The sequence below is a fragment of the Littorina saxatilis genome, linkage group LG15 (genome assembly GCF_037325665.1).
Source record: "Littorina saxatilis isolate snail1 linkage group LG15, US_GU_Lsax_2.0, whole genome shotgun sequence".
Lineage (NCBI taxonomy): Eukaryota > Metazoa > Mollusca > Gastropoda > Littorinimorpha > Littorinidae > Littorina > Littorina saxatilis.
Genome location: NC_090259.1, coordinates 16,128,583 through 16,151,167, shown reverse-complemented (window position 1 = coordinate 16,151,167; position 22,585 = coordinate 16,128,583). Strand labels below are relative to the sequence as shown.

General features: G+C 40.9%; 2 protein-coding genes across 3 annotated transcripts in view; one reads left to right on the top strand and one right to left on the bottom strand.

Annotated features, from left to right (window-relative positions):
- Positions 1-13,255, bottom strand: part of LOC138948669 (GTPase-activating protein and VPS9 domain-containing protein 1-like) — a 47,321-nt gene extending 34,066 nt beyond the window's left edge. For both annotated transcript variants that reach the window (XM_070320254.1, XM_070320255.1), the window contains exons 1-10: positions 13,141-13,255; positions 11,755-11,987; positions 10,927-11,199; positions 7,777-7,959; positions 6,886-7,125; positions 5,998-6,210; positions 4,725-4,859; positions 3,542-3,773; positions 2,510-2,667; positions 257-395 (exon numbers count right to left, since the gene is read on the bottom strand). In XM_070320254.1, the coding sequence (XP_070176355.1) occupies positions 257-395; positions 2,510-2,667; positions 3,542-3,773; positions 4,725-4,859; positions 5,998-6,210; positions 6,886-7,125; positions 7,777-7,959; positions 10,927-11,199; positions 11,755-11,964 (1,783 nt within the window). In that variant the 5' untranslated portion in view covers positions 11,965-11,987; positions 13,141-13,255. The remainder of the gene's footprint in view (positions 1-256; positions 396-2,509; positions 2,668-3,541; positions 3,774-4,724; positions 4,860-5,997; positions 6,211-6,885; positions 7,126-7,776; positions 7,960-10,926; positions 11,200-11,754; positions 11,988-13,140) is intronic.
- Positions 13,256-13,496: 241 nt separating this feature from the next.
- On the top strand, positions 13,497-22,147 carry LOC138948667 (NF-kappa-B inhibitor-like protein 1). Its single transcript, XM_070320253.1, has 5 exons — positions 13,497-13,767; positions 14,703-14,815; positions 15,740-15,903; positions 17,648-17,759; positions 18,140-22,147. The coding sequence occupies exons 1-5, from the start codon at positions 13,586-13,588 to the stop codon at positions 18,694-18,696; spliced, it is 1,128 nt and encodes a 375-aa protein (XP_070176354.1). The 5' UTR covers positions 13,497-13,585; the 3' UTR covers positions 18,697-22,147.
- Positions 22,148-22,585: the final 438 nt, after the last annotated feature.

Sequence of the window (22,585 nt, the reverse complement as noted above, 5' to 3'; positions counted from 1 at the left end):
AAAGTTCCAAAATTCAGAATAAAAAAACAATAATTATAGGTTATTGAAACGTTAAATTATGGACAAAACAAAGACAGACAGACAGACAGACACACACACACACACTGATACAGACACACATATGCACACACGTAACGAACCCACGCACTCACACACACACACTCACACACACATACACACACACACATACACACACACACTCACACACACACACTCACATACACACACACAAACCCACACATTAGCTGAGAAATACCTATTGACTCTTGGTCATGAGACAGAGAGAATCTTGTTCTTTTTTCCTGGGTCTCCGCGGCAGGGACTGAAATGGTGTCTGACACGGATGAAGGGTATTTCACTTTGCGGCGTCGATTCTCATACTCCCAGGCAAGGACCTGAAAAAGTAATTAATGGTTAAAAATGTAATTCAATTAATAATTACAAAATTAGATACTGCCTCACAGCATAGCCTAATGCATGCAGACGCAAAAATTCCTTCTATATATATATACGACTTGTGTCTGTGTGTGTGTGTGTGTGTGTGTCCGCGATGCACGGCCAAAGTTCTCAATGGATCTCTTTCAAATTTGGTGGCCATATTCAGGTACACCCCGGACACAACCTGGTCGATGAGATATTTCAACACGTGCTCTCAGCGCGCAGCGCTGAACCGATTTTGGTTTTTCTCTGGATCCATTCCCAGTAACTCTTCCTTATTTTCTCCAGGGTTTTCAGCGTTTATCTCTCTTCCTTCGTGTGGCGTCAATGCATATTCCCGTTTCTATTTTTAGAAGGTCACTGTCGACAACGCTCAATCCATATTCCCGTTATACTATTTTTACTCTTCTCCAGTGTTTTGCGTGTTTATCTCCCTTCCTTTGTGCGGTGCGCCGGCAAGCCGGGTCCCCGGCACAGCCGGGTATTCGGCTCAACTTCTTCCCGGCGAAGCCGTACCCGGCGAAGCGGGTATTCATCTAGTTTGTTATATACCTACAACTAAAATATTCTCTGAAATGTACTCCTTATGGTACTCTCATGACAACTTTGTGGCCTTTGATTATTTCGTTGACTGATTGTTAGAGCATATTCATGCACAAGTCACTGCTATTGTTTGGTGAATTGTCTACTGGTTAAACCAAAGTTATCCCGGTCTGGGCAGAGCAGAAGATGAACCGTTTTGTCCGGTGTTTATCTAAATTAAACAAAGGGAAGTAAGCGTTCTAAATGCATATGACAAGTGTAATAGAGTAAGTGAGAGTTATTCAGAACATCATCTCCTGACACCTGAGAGAATAACAAGCATTGAAATGAACAAGCGACTTTCATCCTCAATTAAATTAGTTGAAAACCAACGATGCATAGTCTAGTCCAACCCACCCTTGCAATTACCTTTCAAAAGTGACTACCTGCCCACAAAGACAACTCGGAAGGATCCCCAACAAGTGCGTCTTCTGTATAATTCACCTTTCCATAGCAACCACCTGTCTATAGCAACCACTTTTGGTCGGTTCCTTGGCTGGTTGTTGAAGACGGGTTCAACAGTACCTCCTTAGAATTTTCTTAGTTTGACTTGGAGTGCTGCGCCTTCTTTCATCTGCCCTCCTCCTTTTTACATTTAGTCAAGTTTTGACTAAATGTTTTAACGTAGAGGGGGAATCGAGACGAGGGTCGTGGTGTATGTGTGTGTGTCTGTCTGTGCGTGTGTGTGTGTAGAGCGATTCAGACTAAACTACTGGACCGATCTTTATGAAATTTGACATGAGAGTTCCTGGGAATGATATCCCCGGATGTTTTTTTCCTTTTTTCGATAAATACCTTTGATGACGTCATATCCGGCTTTTTGTAAAAGTTGAGGCGGTACTGTCACACCCTCATTTTTCAATCAAATTGATTGAAATTTTGGCAAAGCAATCTTCGACGAAGGCTGGGGTTTGGTATTGCATTTCAGCTTGGTGGCTTAAAAACTAATGAGTGAGTCATTAAAAATCGGAAACTTCAAATTAAAATTATTTTTATATTAAACGATCCAAAAACAATTTCATCTTAATCTTCGTCATTTTCTAATTCCAAAAACATATAAATATGTTATATTTGGATTAAAAACAAGCTCTGAAAATTAAAAATATAACAATTATGATCAAAATTAAATTTCCAAAATCGATTTAAAAACAATTTCATCTTATTCCTTGTCGGTTCCTGATTCGAAAAACATGTAGATAAATGTTTGGATTAAAAACACGCTCAGAAAGTTAAAACGAAGAGAGGTACAGTAAAGCATGCTATGAAGCACAGCGCAATCGCTACCGCGCCAAACAGGCTCGTCACTTTCACTGCCTTTTGCACTAGCGGCGGACTACGTTCAGTTTCATTCTGTGAGTTCCACTGCTTGACTAAATGTAGTAATTTCGCCTTACGCGACATGTCTACTTTTGCCCTCATTCCTTTTTTCACCCTATCTCGCTTCTGATGTAACTAATCTTGTTCTTTTTCTGACATCATTTTTGTTTACCTTTTTCTCGGGAATCATGCCAGGGCAGTCAGCAGGGGGCACAACTGTGATGACGAGGACGTCTTCAGGGGCAGATAACTTTTCCCTCTCGCCTGTGTCCCCCATCCCCTCATCGAATATTGGAGGTGCGTTGACTGTAGAATTCTTCTTCTTGTGTGCTGAAATTGTGTGTGAGGAAAAGGGTTAATTGACAACGTTAAAAAATGTAGTACTGAACTGGTTTTACATTTTCAGGTGTAAAGATTATTGTTGATGCTCTAAACGATATCTACAATGCTCGATATCTACAGTGCTCTTCTTCTCATGACAAAAACAACAACAACAACAACAACAACAACAACAACAACAACAACAACAACAACAACAACAACAACAACAACAACAACAACAACAACTTATCTTGAATATAAACTCTTGAAACTTTGTAGAACAGAGGACCCCTTTTCCACATTTTTTTCGCCACGAGTTTGACACATATTTTCAATCTAGGTCCAACTGACACATAGTTCTAAGTCTGGGAACAACACCTAATATATGACTGAATATATTTTTGCTGGCTACTTCGGATTGACTTCTTCTTCTTCGTTCATGGGCTTAGACTCCCACGTTCACTCATGTTTTTAGCACGACTGGATTTTTACGTGTATGACCGCCGTCATTCAGGCAGCATACGCTGATTTCGGGGGAGGCCTGCTGGGTATTTTCGTGTTTTTATAACCCACCGAACTCTGACATGGATTACAGGATCGTTTCCGTGAGCACTTGGTCTTGTGCTTGCGTGTACACACGAAGGGGGTTAAGTCACTAGCAGGTCTGCACATAAGTTGACCAGGGAGATCGGAAAAATCTCCACTCTGAACACACCGGGCGGCAGCGACCGGGATTCGAACTCACGACCTCCTGATTAGGAGGCCGACGTCTTACCACCACGCCACTGCGCCCGTCCACATTGACAAAAACAATGTTCTCAGCGCATAACCTGCACCATTACAGCTAGATGCCTTCACACACACCAAAACGTCCAAAACTTACTCTTTCCTCTAAACATTTTTCGCTGGCTGCCAGGGGTGTCTGGTGCTGACAAAGTTCCAGACGCATTAACCGTAGGATCTATGTTGAGACTGTTTGAAGGACTGGTGGCACCAAAACAATCAACAGGGGAGGGGGGTATGTCCTGGGGGAGAGTGGCTAGCGTGGCCTCCATCTGTTTCTTGGCGGGGTGTTTGTCGTCAAGAACGTTACTGGTTTGACGAAGGAATGCAATCTGTAAAACAGTGATGAGAAATAAAAATCCACAAACAAATAGATAGCCAACTTTCCAAAATTCAGAATAATTGAACAAGAAAGGTATGCTATAGGAACGTTTCATTGTGACAAAATTAAAACTGGGTGGCCGAGTGGACTGGGTGGCCGAGTGGTAAACGCACTTGCCTCGGAAGCGAGAGGATGCGAGTTCGACCCTGGGTCAGGGCGTTAGCAATTTTCTCCCCCCTTTCCTAACCTAGGTGGTGGGTTCAAGTGCTAGTCTTTCGGATGAGACGAAAAACCGAGGTCCCTTCGTGTACACTACATTGGGGTGTGCACGTTAAAGATCCCACGATTGACAAAAGGGTCTTTTCTGGCAAAATTGTATAGGCATAGATAAAAATGTCCACCAAATACCCGTGTGACTTGGAATAAAGGCCGTGAAAGGTGAATGCTCGCCCTAATAGGCTTGAGGTTTGCTGGCCGATGTGAATGCGTGATATATTGTGTAAAAAATTCCATCTCACAAGGCAGAAATTAATATGTAAAGCGCTTAGAGAACGTTAAGCGCTATATAAATCTCCCCATACAATACAATACAATACAAAACAAAAGTTACGGTCTACAAATTTCAGTGATGAGAGATGTTTGATGGAAGATGAGACAGAATCTGAAACTGTTATTCCTGAACATAAAGAAGGTACAAATGTAAAAGGCTTCAAAATCTGTTCAATAATGGGTCTTTTTAACCTGCCGAAGTGCAAGTCCTTTTATCTCAAAGGAGTGTCTTTTTCATGATGCTATACAGAAATCAACCAAGACAAATCAAAGGAAATCAGATTCTGATCTGTTATGACAAGGTTACACATGAAATTTACATAAAACTAGTCCAACCATAGTTTTACCCCTTGCAAATTACCACCAGAAAACAGAAATTGTGAGCTTGGCCAGCAAAGAAAATGCCACGAACCAGTTGCTTGACATCAGACGGGGTCATCAGCATGGCAGAACGCATGGGGAGGTTGGGCGGCGCCAGGCCAGGGGAGAGAACTGCATCATCCCATGAACCATCCAGGAAAAAGTCTAACACTGATGACATGCAGCCCTGCAACAATAACAAGTCAGAAGAAATATAACACATAAACCAGCAAAGACGTTTAGAGGAAAGAGCAAGTTTTGGATGTTTTGGTGTGTGTTAAGGGCCGGTGGGCCAGTGCACTATGGTTTTTTTTTAATTTGAATGTTTTATTTTGTTTGAATGTTATTTTATGAAAGTAATGAATAAACAATGATAAATGATAGTCACTTTTTGTATTTTGGGTTGCTGGTTTTTGTTTTACGCGACAAAAACAGTCAAAACTGGAGTACAGGGGGAAAATAATATTTCAGCAGATATGATTGTCACACTTCTAATTATTGTTATATTTGATCTTTCTGGGTATGCTCTAGGGGATTACGAAGCAGATTTTGATTATTATACTTATATTTGGAGTAAGGGACATTTCTTTGTTACAACCATCAAACTTTAGGATAACCCCTGCAAAAATTTTGTTTGAAATAACCTGGTTACGACTGTCATACAATGGCAACAAAATCCTTTCGTAATCCCCCAGAATGTGATATTCTGCACAAACTGCACAAAAAAGTATTGCTCTAGCTAAATTACAGCCAGAGAAATCGCAACACCACAGATGCAACTGCCGCAAAAATGGCCGACATGAGAAAAACGACGTTGAAGATAAACTATTCAAATATTGTCTTTATTGACACACAAATATGACACTTTAGACAAAAACACAGACACACATGCATTTTAGGTATGTTATGAGACCATTATCTGCAAAAAATTTTTAAAAAGGGTTTTGATCAATTTGTCCATTTTGCACTGGCCCACCTCCCCTTAAGGCGTCAAGCTGCAATGGTACAACTTATGGGTTGAGATGACATGCAACCTTGTAACAATAAGGAGTCAGAAGAAATATAACACCCTTGTAAAGAAAACTGAGATTTTGTTCTCTCCAAAATATAGTAAAGTGGCAATTGTCAAGCTGTGATTTGAATTGGAATCGTCTACTGCACCAAGTACGAGGTAAGGGGCACAACTCTTGAAAATCCCAACAGTTATTTCCGGAAAATGTCTATTATCCAATTTAAAACACGGGTCTCTCCCCGGGTAGAAAGCAGCCCGAATTTCCATGAGGGTAACCTCAAAGGACTAAATGATACCAGATCGTTATCCTTACCTTTTCAAAGCGGCTGTAGAGATCTTTGACTTTGGGGTCGATGTCGTCCCAGTGGGAGATGGCGAGGACCTGGATGATCTGTGCGATTTGCATCAGGTTGTGGCGCGTGATGTGACTGATGGGAATGTCGGACGTGATTCCGTATGGCTCGGGGTCACAGATGGCCGGACAGATGAACAGCGCGAACACCAGATCGGCGCAAGCTGATCTAACCTGTGACAAGAAAGAATACTTTCGTGGATGAGTATGATTGGATTGGTGGCACTTGTGCTAAGAGTGAGATCAGTTTGAATTTAATTCACACATATGGCTAAGGGGTGCAGATGTCCTGACAGATCAACAGTGTGAACACCAGATCAGCACAAGCTGCTCTCACCTGTGACAAGAAAAATTAATTGTGAATGAGTATTTTGTAATGTCAAATATGGCTGATGGGAATGTCTGATGTCATTCTAAATGTCTCTAGGTCCCAGATGGCTGAGCAGATGAACAGGGTGAACACTAGATCAGCACAAGCTGATCTGACCTGTGACGAGAAAGAATACGTTTGCAAATGATTATACCAGGAAAGATATTAACTTATGCAGAGATCAAAGTCTCTATGAAGTTAATACATGCAAGTACAAATAAACAGTACAAATGCCACAAAATGCAGTGCTACTTGCGATGAAACGTGGACAGCCTTGGGACCAGGCCAAAATGTCCCTACATTCCAGGTAGCCTGTCATGACAAGTGTATTTTGGTAGAGATAATAGAGAAATGGACAACAATAGGTGTCCTTTCATGACAGGTGTCCACGCATCAGAGGGGCCACACATTGCAGGTACCACTGTACAGGCATTCTGACTGCATTCCCTTTTTCTTTGACCCATCCCAAGGACTCTCACCTCAGTTTGGTCCACGTTACCAGAAGCGGTGAGTGCGGTGAACACCTGTCCCACCAGCCAGGCCAGGGACGGAGGGAAGCAGTGCAGGTTGGCCTTGATACTGGAGATGAAGCGTGTGGTCAAGGTCACCAGCTTGTCCACAATGAAGGTGCGGTAGTTGCTCTGTTTCACTTTGTGCTCCTCCGTGCCTGCTTCCCCAAAACGCTTCAGGCGATCTTTGGGCGGAAAGCGCACCAAGGCCTGAAGACATGAATAAAGAGTTTGGGTTGAAATGGGATACACTGATGGTTGACATTTTTTTTTTAAATACATCACCTCATTTTAACTGATAGGAGTCACCTTACTTACGAGTGCTAGACCTGCAAGTAATGTAACTCCTATTAGTTAAATTGAGGTGACTATTCATAAAAACAGTAATTTTACTTGTAAAAAAACTTGTCTCAGAATGTACTTTCTTACTGTTCATGTTGCCCAATACTCTTGAGTACTTTTTCATCTCCCAACCGTGTTTGTACAAAATTGCAATTTTCTCATGTGCATCTTAAAGTAACTTCTCTGTATGCCAATGTTTCCCTTGATGCTACTGTGTGACATTTTATCGTAAGATTCTAAACTTTCAACATCAGAGACAGATTTTGTTGTTTCTGTCTGTCTGAGTGTCTCCCTTCCCCCTCTCTTTCTCTGCATTATTTTTTTTCTCTTCCAGTGTCCATATCCCCAACTCCCCCCAACCGAGGTCATCTTATCTTTTTTGTTTCTTTCCGTTTCTCACTCACCTCATTCCTTTTTTTTTTTATCTGTCACTGTCTCTTCTTCCCTAATACCCATATTTCCTTTATATTTCAAACCCCTTTTGAATACCCAAATAAATACAAGATTTGTTACACTTACCTTGGACGGATCAATATCATAGAACCACTCCTCTTCCATAAGAAGTCTCATGATTGGCTCGTGAAGCGCTGCTGTCAGAAAGAGACGCGCTGAGAAAAGCGAGTCGCACAGCTGCTTGTACATGAGGGAGAACGCACAGTTTCCCCTCCGTAGTAATCGCCTCGGATTGTCATCATTTGCTACCTGCAAATAAGTTGTAGAGCAGTTATTAGTTTTTCATTTATCTGTTCTTTTCAATAATTTTATCTCAGGTTTTTTTCAATCATTTTATCTCTGTTGTTTGGAATCATTTCAATTTTCATCTCTGTTGTTTTCAACCATTTCTCTCTGTTGTTTTCAATCATTTATCTCTGTAATTTTCAATCATTTCTCTCTGTTGTTTTCAATCATTCTCTGTTGTTTTCAATATATATGGGAGATTTATATAGCACTTGACATTCTCTACGCGCTTTACATATTAATTTCTGCCGTGTGAGATGGAACTTTTTACACAATATATCACGCATTCACATGGGCCAGTAAATCTCAAGCCATTACGGCGAATATTTACTTTTCACGCCCTATTATTCCAAGTCACACGGGTATTTGGTGGAATTTTTTTTTATCTATGCCTACACATTTTTGCCAGGAAAGACCCTTTTGTCAATCGTGGGATCTTTAACGTGCACACCCCAATGTAGTGTACACAAAGGGACCTCAGTTTTTCATCTCATCCGAAAGACTAGCACTTGAACCCACCACCTGGGCTAGAAAAGGGGGAAGAAAATTGCTTACGCCCCGACCCAGGGTCGAACTCGCAACCTCTCGCTTCCGAGGCAAGTGCACTTTACCACTCGGCCACCCTTTCAATCATTTATCTCTGTTGTTTTCAATCAATAATCTCTGTTGCTTTCAATCATTTTATCTCTGTTGTTTCAACAATTTATCTGTTGTTTTCAATAATTTATCTCTGTTGTTTTCAATTTCATAGAACTACGTACCTATGAATCAACTTATGTTATCTATGAACTAACACTTCCAAATACAGCACAAAGAGCTACCGTATTTGACGGATTACAAGACGCACCGTTTTATAAGCCGCACCCCCGACATTAACACAAAAATTGGGACGAGCCACGTATAGGCCGCGTCACTATATTAGCCGTCGTCGAAAATAATATAATCAGATCGTGTCGATCAATCAAAACAACCAGGCAAACGAAAGTACGGTATTTGGCGAAATCGGCTCCGAGAATAAACAAGTGAAACAAAGAAGGAAAGTGAAAAAATTTGAAGAAAAATATCACACACACAATTTGTAACCAACACACACATGTAGTCTCACCCGGAATAAGCTTTTTTGGGATGATTTACGACTTTTGCGCACATTTCGAGCAGACGAAAACACAACATAGCGGCTCTCGCTCCTCCAACTATCGTGAGACACAAAAAAACAAAATCTCGCATGCGCGAGATCCCGATACATCCAGTGTTTCTCTGTATGCTATCTTGTCACGACGACTTGTTGACAAACGAAGATTCGCGAAAGAAAGAGAAAAGCGCCGAGTCTTGAGTAGAGAGCTAATAAAGTACCGGTAATCGCTAATCGAGCGAAATGAAAATCCGCGGCGACTTTCACTAGGTGAATGCTATTCAAGTTTAGGTAACGTTTTAGCCGCATCTTTTTATAAGCCGCAATGCGATTTTTTTGGAAAAAAAGTCGCGGCTTGTAGTCCGTCAAATACGGTAGGTACGAGGAAGTTCTTGTGCAAGCTGTTTCAACCAGTCACAACTGATATATTGTGATGTTAAATTTGCTTAGAAAATTATACAATCGAACCTGCCCTGCAACCACATCTCAATAGTGACCACAACGACCACCCAACAGTTTTTTTGTCCATACAATTCACCTTTTCATAGCGACCATCTGTCCATAACAACCACTTTTGGTCAGTCACTTGGAATGTTACTGAAGACAGGTTTAACTGTTTATTAGTAACCTAAGATAAAATATATCACTCGCTACTTGAAATTGTTACATGCTACATTGCCTTCATTGATCATCTTCAAACGACACAAGATTTGACAAATTGAGAAGAAAACTCAAAGAAATTTCTCTTTTACTTTTAGCAAAATGTTTCAAGTACAAATCAAATGCGTGCATGCTCTCTAATTCACTCACTCACACACACTCTCAAGGTAAAAGGTTACCTTGTCTATAAGGCTTTTATTAGCTAATGACAATAAAGTGTCAAAGCGTCAAAAAAGCGTCACACACACTCTCTTTTTATATTTAGTCAAGTTTTGACTAAATATTTTAACATCGAGGGGGAATCGAAACGAGGGTATGGTGTATGTGCGTCTGTCTGTGTGTGTGTGTAGAGCGATTCAGACTAAACTACTGGACCGATCTTTATGAAATTTGACATGAGAGTTCCTGGGTATGAAATCCCCGAACGTTTTTTTCATTTTTTTGATAAATGTCTTTGATGACGTCATATCCGGCTTTTCGTGAAAGTTGAGGCGGCACTGTCACGCCCTCATTTTTCAACCAAATTGGTTGAAATTTTCGTCAAGTACTCTTCGACGAAGCCCGGGGTTCGGTATTGCATTTCAGCTTGGTGGCTTAAAAATTAATTAATGACTTTGGTCATTAAAAATCTGAAAATTGTAAAAAAAAATAAAAATTTATAAAACGATCCAAATTTACGTTTATCTTATTCTCCATCACTTGCCGATTCCAAAAACATATAAATATGTTATATTCGGATTAAAAACAAGCTCTGAAAATTAAATATATAAAAATTATTATCAAATTTTTTTCCCCGAAATCAATTTAAAAACACTTTCATCTTATTCCTTGTCGGTTCCTGATTCCAAAAATATATAGATATGATATGTTTGGATTAAAAACACGCTCAGAAAGTTAAAACGAAGAGAGGTACAGAAAAGCGTGCTATCCTTCTCAGCGCAACGAATACCCCGCTCTTCTTGTCCATTCCACGTGCACTGCCTTTGCCACGGGCGGTGGAGTGACGATGCTACGAGTATACGGTCTTGCTGCGTTGCGTTCAGTTTCATTCTGTGAGTTCGACAGCTACTTGACTAAATATTGTATTTTCGCCTTACGCGACTTGTTTTTTTCCTTCTCTCTCTCTCTACCAAACAAACCTGTAGCTCTGTCAGAAGCTTCAGAATACTCAGCATCGCTGACTCATCTTCCCGGAACATGCAACCGCCGTACACAGAAGCGGTTATCGTCGTTATGACATGATCCATGCCAGGAAATCCCATTTTTTCCCCTTCATAAATACACTGTCCCACTGTCGCGGGGTTCTCCCACAGAAATTTCAAGAGATCTCCATACTTGCTGTCATGGTGGCTAAAATGTTTGTAAGAGTCTACAAAATTGGTGTTCTCCACTTCGTTGCTTCTACCACACACCTGTTGAAGATAAAAACAACAAATTAGTAAAAATTTACTGACATCACCTAAATCAGTTGAAAAGCAGAAAAAAACCTGCTTCTTTAAAATTAACACATTGATATATATGCCTTATGTTTAGTATTTTTCCAAATATCTTTTTGCCTCATTATTATATTTTTTTTCTCTCTCTTGTTTGTTCTCTACTTCAACTGCATTCTCTCTAACATGCTATAGTATATTGTTCTTCCCAATACTCATGCATCATAACCTCATAATCATATATGTTCATGACTAGATCTGTGATCTTTAAAAAAAATGTGAGTGCATGAGAAAAAACAAATGAATGCCAAACTAAAATTCTGTGAGAAAGAAAATGTGAGAGAGGGGGATAGAAAAAGAGAGAGAGAGAGATCGAGAGGTAAAGGGGCAGAAAGAAAGAGAGGAAAAGAGAGACAGACAGAAAGAGACTATCAAAGACGGTATAATCATTTACAGTTCAACGAATAGTACTACAAAACAGCGAGGGATAGAAAGAAAAAGCTTGTGAGAAGGAAAAAGAACATGTGTACACACATCCACTGCCTTAGTGTCACTGCCGTGCGTCAGACAAGTGCCCAAGATGGCCTTCTGCTGACGGCCGATCCATGCCACATGTAGCAGGCGCTCTGACGTCTGGCGCAGATTTTCATACAGGCGCTGGAGCTGCTCTTTTTCTGTTGAAACGAACAGACGCTCGTTTTGCAAGTGCTGGCCCAGCTCAGCTAGGTCCGACGTTAGACTCATGTTGGCGGTCAGTGTCTTGCAATCTGTAAGCACAGAATTTACAGAAATAAATGACTAGTTTTGGTGCACCTGGGATAAACTAATGGTACATCTTCCTTTGAATTTCTCTGTGCTGGCCTAGCTCAGTGAGCTGGGTTTCGCTGTATTGGTTCTGGTGGACTTTTAAGAAACTAGTGGTCAATGTCTTTCTTTACATTTCTCTGGACAAAATGTACGTAGCACATATCTATATACCTGGGCTAATTAATTAACTGGTCAACCTATAAAGCTTGCAGCGAAGCCTGCATGAAGGCCCCATGTTCAAGTGGGACCAAACCTGACACTGACAAAGTCAAATATCTATGGGTTCAGAAGAAAAAAAAATGTATGTTGAGTCTGTAAGTTTTACTTTTACTGTAAGGTTCACAATTTTGCTTGTCTTATACTTAATCTCAAAAGTCAATTCATGCTGCTTTGTAGACAATATATATTATCAAATGCTTGTTAGTCTAGGTGGTAAACCTCACGCTAGATGATTCAGACACAGTGACACTGATACCTGTCATGAGGAAACAACACAGAGACCAACATTAAAAAGTCCTTGCACTGCAGGCCTTTTTTCAGTGCAGTTTTATTGTTTGGTTGAGTTATTCTGTCCTCAAGCATGCACAATACTTTACATAAGTAGAAATATTGAGACAAAAGTAGCCACCCTGAACTTCATCAAGTTCATGCAACGCTTTTTTCTCTGAGCAATGTTTTGTTTTTGTGTGTGTTTATTATCTGTGCCCCCCCCCCTCCTCCTCCCTTAGGCTTGGAATGTTTTCCTCTGGTACCGTGGGTGTAGCGCTCCAATTCCAAACAATGTATCAGATTCTCTAAGCTGCACATCAATTAAATCACAAACACTGATTTTCTGTTGTATACATTTTGCAGTGTTAAAACTGCACTTATGTCCGTGCATAACACATGTGCCTGTTTGATGCGGGCAGTGTTCCGTCTGCCAGAAGTTTAACGAGTCATCAGCGGAAATCCGACGTACAATCACGCCAAAAATATGGCACACAGCTCTCTTTCACTTCCAAGGTTTGGGGGAGGGGTCAGAAGGCAAAAAATCACAACAATGCTACGCAGAGCAAAACAATCACCAGTATACATAATCCAAGCCATATAAATAACACAAATGGCATTTCTTACCTGACCCGTGGGACTGATGCGGTCGTGCAGACCTTGATTATGCTTGTGACAGCATTTTCTTCGTCACTTTTCCATCAACCTAAATGGCAAAACATCGAGGAGACAGCTTGATTGTTTGCGCATGCGTACAGGGGTGAGGCATAGTTGAATAATTTCACAAGTTACAAACGTAAAATACATCAACTGATATTGCTTAAAATTGTAAGAGTTACTCTCTTTGTACAGAATCTAGTATTCTCTTCTTTTTTTTCATTGTGTACAATATAATACATTTTACAATACCAGTTTACTTTCCACACTTTTACAAGTTCTCCCTCATGACAGAAGGGTGATAACTCCAAAGGATTGCAGCAGACCGTCCCAGACGTCAACAATTTTTTGTACCTCGGTCGTGACTTTATCATACAAAGCTTTTATTGTGTCGTCACAAAGTGAGAAGAGAACGATGCCACGCAAGCCAACAGAGAAGGTTGCAAATAAACTCGTCAACTATATCAAAAAAGATAGGCTGAAAAAGTTCAGAGCGTGTGTAAAAAAGTACGATGTCGATCTATCGCTTGCAACTCTCACCAAAGGACGGACGTTACTGCATTCAGCTGCAAAACATGGCTGTGGTCATTTTATTGGGTATGTCACTATTTCGGCTGCTTAATTTCTAGCCTGTTTTGGTCATGTTTGTGTATTGTTCTTTGTTCACAGCAGTATGACTTGATGTAACGTCCACAGACAGCAACAACAAAACAATGTAGTAGTAGTACTAGTAGTATGCCTGAACTATAGTTAGGCACAAAAAACAAAATAGGTGTGGTTAAGGTAACATAGCCCCAAAAAATAGGGTAGGTAGGTAGGCAATCACTTTTTTTTTTAACTTTTTTTTCTAATGTGTACAAATTAAACCTACTTGACAGGGAAATAAGTGTGCGACTCGAGCGCTCTCGCTTGCATTGCGTTTTTTGCACTCGTTTTTGTTGTTGTTGTTGTGACAAATGTAATAAAAAGTTATAGGATCGGCCCCTAAAAATAGGGTAGGTCGGGTTACCGTAACCACACCTATTTTTTTTAGGCCTTATATCAAATGCAAAAATCCACTCCTAGTTCTACTATCTTAGAAGAACTCATTTGTGTGTGTGTGTGTGTGTGTGCGTGTGTGAAGCAGTAAGAGTAAGACTAAGAGTAATAGGTTACAAATTTACCTTTCCAATATTGCAGAAACAAGTGAACGTTTACTGATTTATTAACTTAAATAAGTAATAATATATAAATTATCAAATAGGTGCTCTCCCGGTTTTCGTTGCGATGATAGCCAATACTGGCTCCTGCAACGTACCCATACCAGATCCAGAATCAGTGTCCATGAGTATATACAGAGATGGAAACTTTATCTGTTGTCAGGCATGTTATCTGGTTGTATCAGGGTTTTATTGATGCCTTTTCTGGAGAGATTTTTGTGTGTACATGTTGTGAAGTGAATTACATCATTAGCATTTCATTCCAATTTATAAATTAAGCCCTCTTTGGATGGAAAAAAACCCAGCAAAGAATTATGTGTGTTATCTTTACAGCTACCTTCTAACACATGGAGTGTTGGCCTCTCAAGCGGACAACAAAGGAGACTTGCCTCTCCACTTGTCTCTGGACCGGGCATTGCAGTTAGAACCAGATGAAGCTGCAGAAGGTAAGATAGTGTATACGTTTAATGCATACTTCTCTTATTTGTTCATGGGCTAAAACTCCCATGTTCACTCATGTTTTTGCACAAGTGGATTTGTACGCATGTGAACGTTTGTACCCTGCCATTCAGGCTGCCATGCTGCTTTCGGGGGAAGCATGCTGGATATTTTCATGTTTTTATAACCGAAGGAACTCTGACACAGTGACATGGGTTACAGGATTTTTTTTTTTTTCCTCCGAAAACGGCGTATGGCTGCCTAAATGGCGGGGTAAAAAACGGTCATACACGTAAAATTCCACTCGTCCAAAAAACACGAGTGTACGTGGGAGTTTCAGCCCACGAACGCAGAAGAAGAAGAAGACAGGATTTTTTTCTGTGTGCACTTGGTCTTGTGCTTGCGTGTACACACAAAGGGGGATAAGGCACTAGCAGTAGCAGGTCTGCACATAAGTTGAACTGGGAGATCAAAAAAATCTCCACCCTTAACCCACCAGACGAAGCTGTGATTCGAACCATATATACAAGCCGTAAGCATTGTATGTTAGTTGTTACAGGGAAGTCCCAATGTGCAACTACTACCAGGCAAATTATACAAGACATTGGGATTGCAGGAACCCCATTCAGCCTGGCAGTCAGGTGAAATGTTGGAGTTCAGAATTTCTTCAAGATGCACTGAATTTTGCAAATTACCAAGGGGATTGCTATCAAATGTCTGCATACAAGAGGTAATTCACAAAATCTGTTTGGTCATTCCAAGTGCCTGTAATTAGGGCATACAAAGTTTGACTGAATTAGCAGGGGTATAATAAAATGTTGTGGCCAAGTTTGTTTTTTCTACATCGTTTTCTATTCAGTTAGCTGACAAACTTTTACCCCAGTGTTCATTCTGTGGTCTTTTCTTTTTTAATTTGCATTTTATTTTTGCAGTGTACAACAATGTTGTGGTCCCACTCCTAAAGAATTTTCCAGATGCTCTCTACTTCTGCGATCACAGGGGGGCGAGTGTCAGTCACCTTCTTGCCATGTTGAATCGTCACATTCTGTCTGCCAACGAGTTATCAGACTCTGACACTGACAGTAGTGACAGTGAGGTAATATTCTTTCACCTGTCATTTCTGAGCTGAGATTAGCAGTTCTGGTTTGAAAGCAGGTGCATGTTTGAATTAATGCTGTTGACAAGGTATTTTGTTTATACAGTGGAACCCCCATTTTAAGACCTTCACAAATCTGAGAAAATCGGGGCTTAAAAAGGAGGGAGTCTTAAAATGGCGGTACAGCAGTCCCTCTCATGAACAGACACCCTTGGGTCATAGCAAAACTGTCCGTACATTGCAGGTGTCCGGTCACGGGAGGGGTGACCACACCACCCCCTCCCCCATACACTCACACAGAGACACACAAACAACAGGATTGAGTCTATGCTAATCACTTCTTGTGGCTACTAAACAATAACAATAAACTCCTAATACTTCTTTAAACGTTCTGTAAAAAGGATTTGTATGAAAAGTGTTGAAAAGAAGAGATAAAATAAATCCTCAAGGCAGTGAACACTGCACTCACCATGCACTGGTCGACATACGAAAGCAGCCACACAAACACAGCACAGATCGAGGAGCGTGTGCAGATGCTTTGCAAGAATAAGCTTGAAAACCAGTTTGAATAAATAGCAGCAGATAGAGCTGCATGTCATAATCATGTAATTTATTTTCTTCTTGTCTGGCTTTATTGACTGCATGCCGATCATGTGGCATGGCAGTGACTTTTCACTCTTCAGTCAGAAACACACTGTACATAACACAGCTCCCACTCTCCCTCACTAATGCCTACCCCAAGCCGTGACAACTGATGCTTGGAAATTGTGTGGAAGAGTACACCTCTCTATTTCTCTCCAATGCTCTTCCTGCTGACATGCAGTGACACCGGACACCCCACCGAGTTTAGCCAGCTACCCCTTCCCTCTCTCTCACTCCCTCCAGCCATGTTCTGTTTTGGGCTGTGGCCAGAGAGGCCAGCTGCACTGTTCACTCAGAGCAAAACCAGTTGACTGTGTCGTAACTTTTGACAAAGCAAGACAACTGAAGGGTTCACAGATTAGGCAACCGACTCACTGGTCAAGGCTGAGGGGAAACAAGAGTATCTTCTCAATGAAAGAGGTTACACACAGACACACGATGCTGAGAACTGTGGCCGGTTTTTCACTCTCTTTCGCTCAGGACCTTCATCGACTGTGGTTTCTGTTGTTTACGTCCAACAGACAAGAATAAAGAGCACAGTGCAGTTTCATGTTGGCATCTTCGCATGTACTCCACTCCTGACCAGAACTACCCCCCCCTCCTGATGGGTACACGTGCACTCAAGTTATCAGTGACTGTCATCACGCCATTGCGGCTGGTGATCTTTGTACCAAGAGCCGGACTGCTCTGTTATCGATTTTGTTGTGGTGAAAATGTGACGATGGTCTGTCCGTACATTGGAGGTATGACCTGCTGTTGGGACCGAAAATGAGTGTCCACGTCCACGTTTTGCAGGTGTCCGTTTAAGGGGGGGGGCAAATATAGAAGGAAAACACTCCGTGCCGAGCAAATGTGTCCATACATGTCAGGTGTCCGCTCACGCCGGGGGCCGTACATTGCAGGGACTGCTGTACATTTACAAAGGCTATGAACAGAAAGTCTGAGAAAAGAGGGTCTTGAAAGGGAGGAAGTCTTAAAAGGGGGTTCCACTGTGCAGCTGTAATTGTTTATTGATTGCCATCATGCCATTATGTCATTTCTCAGATTTGAGATAATACAGTTAATTTGATTTGATCAATTTTTCAACAATGTTCATTTGCAGTGGTCAGACAGTGTGTCATCCTGCTCGTCAGTTGATCATTTCAGTGAAAGGCTGGCTCGAGAATTTGAAAGTGAGAGTGCCGACTTCTTTGGACGCTACAATTACAATGATGGTATGTAACTGCAAGGACCCAGAACTGTGTGTGTAATTGTATGTGTGTGTGTGTGTGTTTGTCATCTGTGTGTGTGTGTGTTTGTCTATCTGTGTTACAAAGATGGTATGTAACTGTAAGGACCTAGGGGTGTGTGTGTGTGTTTGCCTATCTGTGTGTGTGTTTGTCTATCTGTGTGTGTAGATGTGTGTTTCTAACTCTGAGCATATGTGTGTGTTTACCATCACATTTCCAGAGAGCTAAAAAAAACCACCACTAATTGAGCTTGCTGTTTTAGCCTTCAACTGCTTATGCCTTCAGTCTTATCAAGTGCACACAATACACACTTTCTTCTATTAAAAAAGTATTATTGTTAGATGGCAACCCTTTTTCTGTCACAGATTTCACACAAGAAAGTCAGAAGGAATCCCACCGTGAATGGTCTGAACGCATGGCAAGAGAACTGCACGGGAGGCACAAGTACCAACACTTTTCCTCACAATCAGAAAACCGCAAGAGAAAGCACTCCTCCTCAGATCACAAAGGAGGCGCTCAACAGAAACCACACAGGGCCAAACCAGGGATCAACACCAAAGAGGAAATCAACAAGGCGAAAAGCGTACAGAGCATGGCTAAACTTCGTGTGGTGTACGAAGAGAAGTTCCAAGCCATTCTCAAAGACAGAAGCGAGCGGAAGCTCAGCTTTGGCGACATTCCCTGGCCGAGCAAAGGCAGTATTGAGCATATCATGGAGGTGCTGTTTGGCGACAAAACGACCTGGAACGTTCCGGCACTGAAGAAGTACGTCCGCGAGCAGCAGGTGCGATGGCATCCAGACAAGTTCTTGCAGAAATTCATTGACAGGATCGCGCCAAAGAGCTATGGAAAGGTGATGGAGAGGGTGAAGGAGATTTCACAAGCTCTTAACAAGAAGTCTGAAAGCTTGTCTGCAGGCTGAAATTTGTTGCAGTTGTTTCCATAGCGATAACTTGACACTATGAAAGCCCCATTCCTTCTCGGAGCAAAATATTACACTATGGGTCTTGAAATTCAAAAGTCTGAAAGCTTATCTGCAGGCTGAAATTTGTTGCAGTAGTTTACCATAGCGACAGCTTGACCATATCAAAACCCCATTCCTTCTCGGAGCAAAATATTACATAATGGGTCTTGAATTCAAAACTAACTGTAAAAAGACTCTATTCTCCGAAATTGGCGAATGTCTGCTTGAATGGCGGGATAAAAACGGTCATACATGTAAAAACACACTCGTGCAAAAACATGAGTGAACGTGAGAGTTTCAGCCCATCAACGAAGAAGAAGAAAGACACCACCGTATGCTTAGCAGAGCTTTCAAAGCAACAGACTCTGGATGAACATTTCGTGGAGAGCTCTTATCCCAAACTGAAAGCCTGAACAAATCTGCGGTAGTGAATATATTTTTGAACGTTTCTTTAATTGAGGACAAATGAGACAATGACAAAAGGTGACGTTTTCATGTCAGTATGTCCCAAATGACATCACCAGTACATTTTTCATTCTATCTAATCTGTTTTCGTTCTATTTTTTCTAATAACATGCGTTAACAATTGATTGCCAACTGGAATGGAAGAGCACAAAAAGTGTAACTTGATATGTAGTTTCTCTAGAGGGAAAAACATCTTCCACTTTCATGTCAGTGTGTCCCATGCAACATACATTTGCCAAACAGCTATGTGTAAGTAGATTATTTGTTAGTGGTATAGAAAATACTGATCAACAATCAAAGTCAGTTTTCACATTCATGTTCTACCTATTTCTTATTTGTTTATTCTTTTGGCAATGGTGAAATGTCAGCAATCGTGTGTCATTCGGGACAGTAGACATGACACCTGACCTTTTGTCACTGTCTCAAATGCAAAAATTTACAAGAACTTTGACCTATCAGCCTTTAAAGTTGACAAACAAGAGACACAACAAACAAAAACAAATAAATTACATGTATGCAATGACTTATTTTATAATGTGACTGAGATGACTCCAAGACGGTCGAAAAAGTTGGATTTCTGGTGAACATGATTGTTTACAGGAGATAAAATGTACCATTAAATGCTTGACACGAAAGCCGAGACTTGTCCTCATGTTGGGATTTATGGTTATGACAGTTTTGTCATGGAAGCCCTCACAGACCCTTCAAATGACAAGAAGACTGAAACTTAAAAGTGTGTTTATGAAATTAGTCAATGATTTTGCTGGTGTATGCTTGAGATATGTATGCTCGTATGTTCCCATATATAAGTAAACCAACCCCCATTGATTCCTTATATGGGAACATACCGTATTTTCCAAGTCATAAAGGGCGACTTTTTTCCTCAAGTTTGACCCCTGCGCCTTGTATAACGAAGCGCGTAATCCGTGTATGAAATACGAAGAAAAAAAAATTGGGAAAAAAACATGGGGAACAAAATGTGACAAGAACTCACCTCCATCTCGAATACCGGTAGTCGTTTTTTTAAATTCCGTGAGCATCAAAGAGACCGCCTGAGTACCAGTCAAACAACTTGTGATAATGCATGTTTCAGCTACAAGGTACTGCCCTGGCCAAGTTTCCTCTCAAGACATCAAAGAGACCGCCCCATAGGTTAAGTCACTGACCCCGGTGCAGGAAGTGTTTCCTCTCTCAGATATGACAGGGCATAGATGTGTACTGAATACACATCTATGGACAGGGGAACCACCTCTCATAGCTAAAACTGGGTCATTGACCCCTGGGAAGAAGGTCAGTGTCTATAAACAAGGCAACCCAGCTATCACAATGGACCTGCCTTTGATCTCGCGGCACACACAGAGCACACATATTTCCACTCTGTATTCTTCCTTTGATGTGCGGCTTATTTTCATTCTTCGACCGTTTGTTACCGGTATACTTTTTCAATTTTGGTGCGCCCTATCGGCCCCCTGCGCCCAATGGGTGACTGGATTACAATTTTTTTTAAAAGAAGGGGGTGCGCCTTATGCGCTGTAGAGCCTTGTAACCCGGAAAATACAGTACATACATTATATCTCGGGCATACAGTAGCAAAATTGTTGACAAATTTCATCTGGTGAAATTTATGGTCACAACAATTTTGCCAAGCAAGGAAGCCTACCCAGCCCCTTCAAATGATAAAATAAGTTTGTGTGCTATAGAATATCTGCGCTGCATGTATATTTGAGATATGCAGGTTTATTGCCAGAGAAGAAAGTACTGTATTTTTGGGACTATGAGACACTTTCTTATAAAAGGCGCAAACCCTACTTTCAAGGTTAAAATGAAAAAAATCCATGCTAAAGGCACTCTTGGTGTATTGGCCGCAAGTCAAAGGAAGTGAACAGAGTGGAAATATGTTTTTTCCACAATGTGCGGCGAGATCAAAGAGTCTGCATTATGAGAGCTGTTTGGCCTAATGTGACCTTACGTCAACGATCACATTTTCAGCTGGGACCAGCTGACTCCCTTAGTTTACAGACACTGACCTTCTGACCCCAGGTCAATGACCGAGTTTCTACTATGAGACCGACGCCTTTGATATCCGAGAGAAAACTTTGTCAACGTCATAGAAGCAGAAACATGCATATATCACTAAAGAGGGAGTGTTCGGTTTCTTTGAATAGCGATGTGTGTACATCTTTACTCTTCTTTAGCCATACATAAGGCAATACCGGTCAACAGGGCGCAGTGGTAAAAGTTTAAGAAAACAGTCGCGACTTATAGTCCCGAAAGTACGGTACTGGTGGGGTTTAGGCCGCCTGTGTTTGTACCTGTGCATGCTTTCGTTGTTTTGGTCTTGGCAGTGAGGTGGAGGGTAAAGGTGCATGTCGGTTGTGTTTACTTTGAGGGATGCCATCCGTTGTGTTTGCTTTAAGGGATGCAAGCCACAGATTTGTGGTGTATGTTAAATAGTATGCATATGAATGAATGTATTGTAATGTTAAATAGTATGCATATGAATGAATGTATTGTAATGTTAAATAGTATGCATATGATTGAATGTATTGTAATGTTAAATAGTATGCATATGAATGAATGTATTGTAATGTTCACATGTACCTTTAAACAATGAAACTGGTTAAGTTGTTGATGTGTTTTGCTAAAAGGTAAAACTGAATCTTCTATTCATTAACTTATGCACAGTATGTACATGTTGTGCTGAGATTAATTCAATTCAATAAAACTTTGTCTGAATGTAACAAACAGATATTTTTCTTTGGGCTCGTGTATAACATCACATAAAAACAACACTCTCAGAACACATAGGCACATAAAAGTACACATCAATACACACATAACCCAACCACACATGTCCATACCCGCACCCTCACATTCACCCTCCTACATACTCTCGTTTATCCAAATGCCATAATGTGTGTACTGTTTGACCACCAAGATTTTATTGATGACGTGCTTTTGTTTTTAGAGCAGGTTACACACTGCAAAGATGTGATGGTGTGTGCATGTATGAATGTGTGTAACATTATTTGAGAATCTGTGATAATGTTGCTGGCAAATGTATATTACTGCACAGCATCAAAACTTTATTCAGGGCAGTGTTCCACATACTTAAACATTTGAGGTGCTATGACTCCTGTAATGAAAGACTTGGTATAGTTGTACATGTAATTGTAGCTCTAGCAATAACATTTTATAATGACAGCTTATACTTAAAAATGTCAAACATTGAATGTGTTAATACCTTCCACATGAACATATAAATACCAATGTATTCTTCTATTTTGATATGCCTATGATATGTGCATGGCATTAAGAGGTACTATCGCTCTGTTTGTGTGTGTGTGTGTGTGTGTGTGTGTGTGTGTGTGTTATTTTTTGT

Bases quoted from the DNA above. Each gene is read 5' to 3' on its own strand.
- LOC138948667 (XM_070320253.1), top strand. From the start codon at position 13,586: ATGCCACGCAAGCCAACAGAGAAGGTTGCAAATAAACTCGTCAACTAT. The intron at 13,768-14,702 runs GTATGTCACTAT...TTATCTTTACAG, and splicing joins GGCTGTGGTCATTTTATTGG to CTACCTTCTAACACATGGAG. The intron at 15,904-17,647 runs GTAATATTCTTT...GTTCATTTGCAG, and splicing joins CTGACAGTAGTGACAGTGAG to TGGTCAGACAGTGTGTCATC.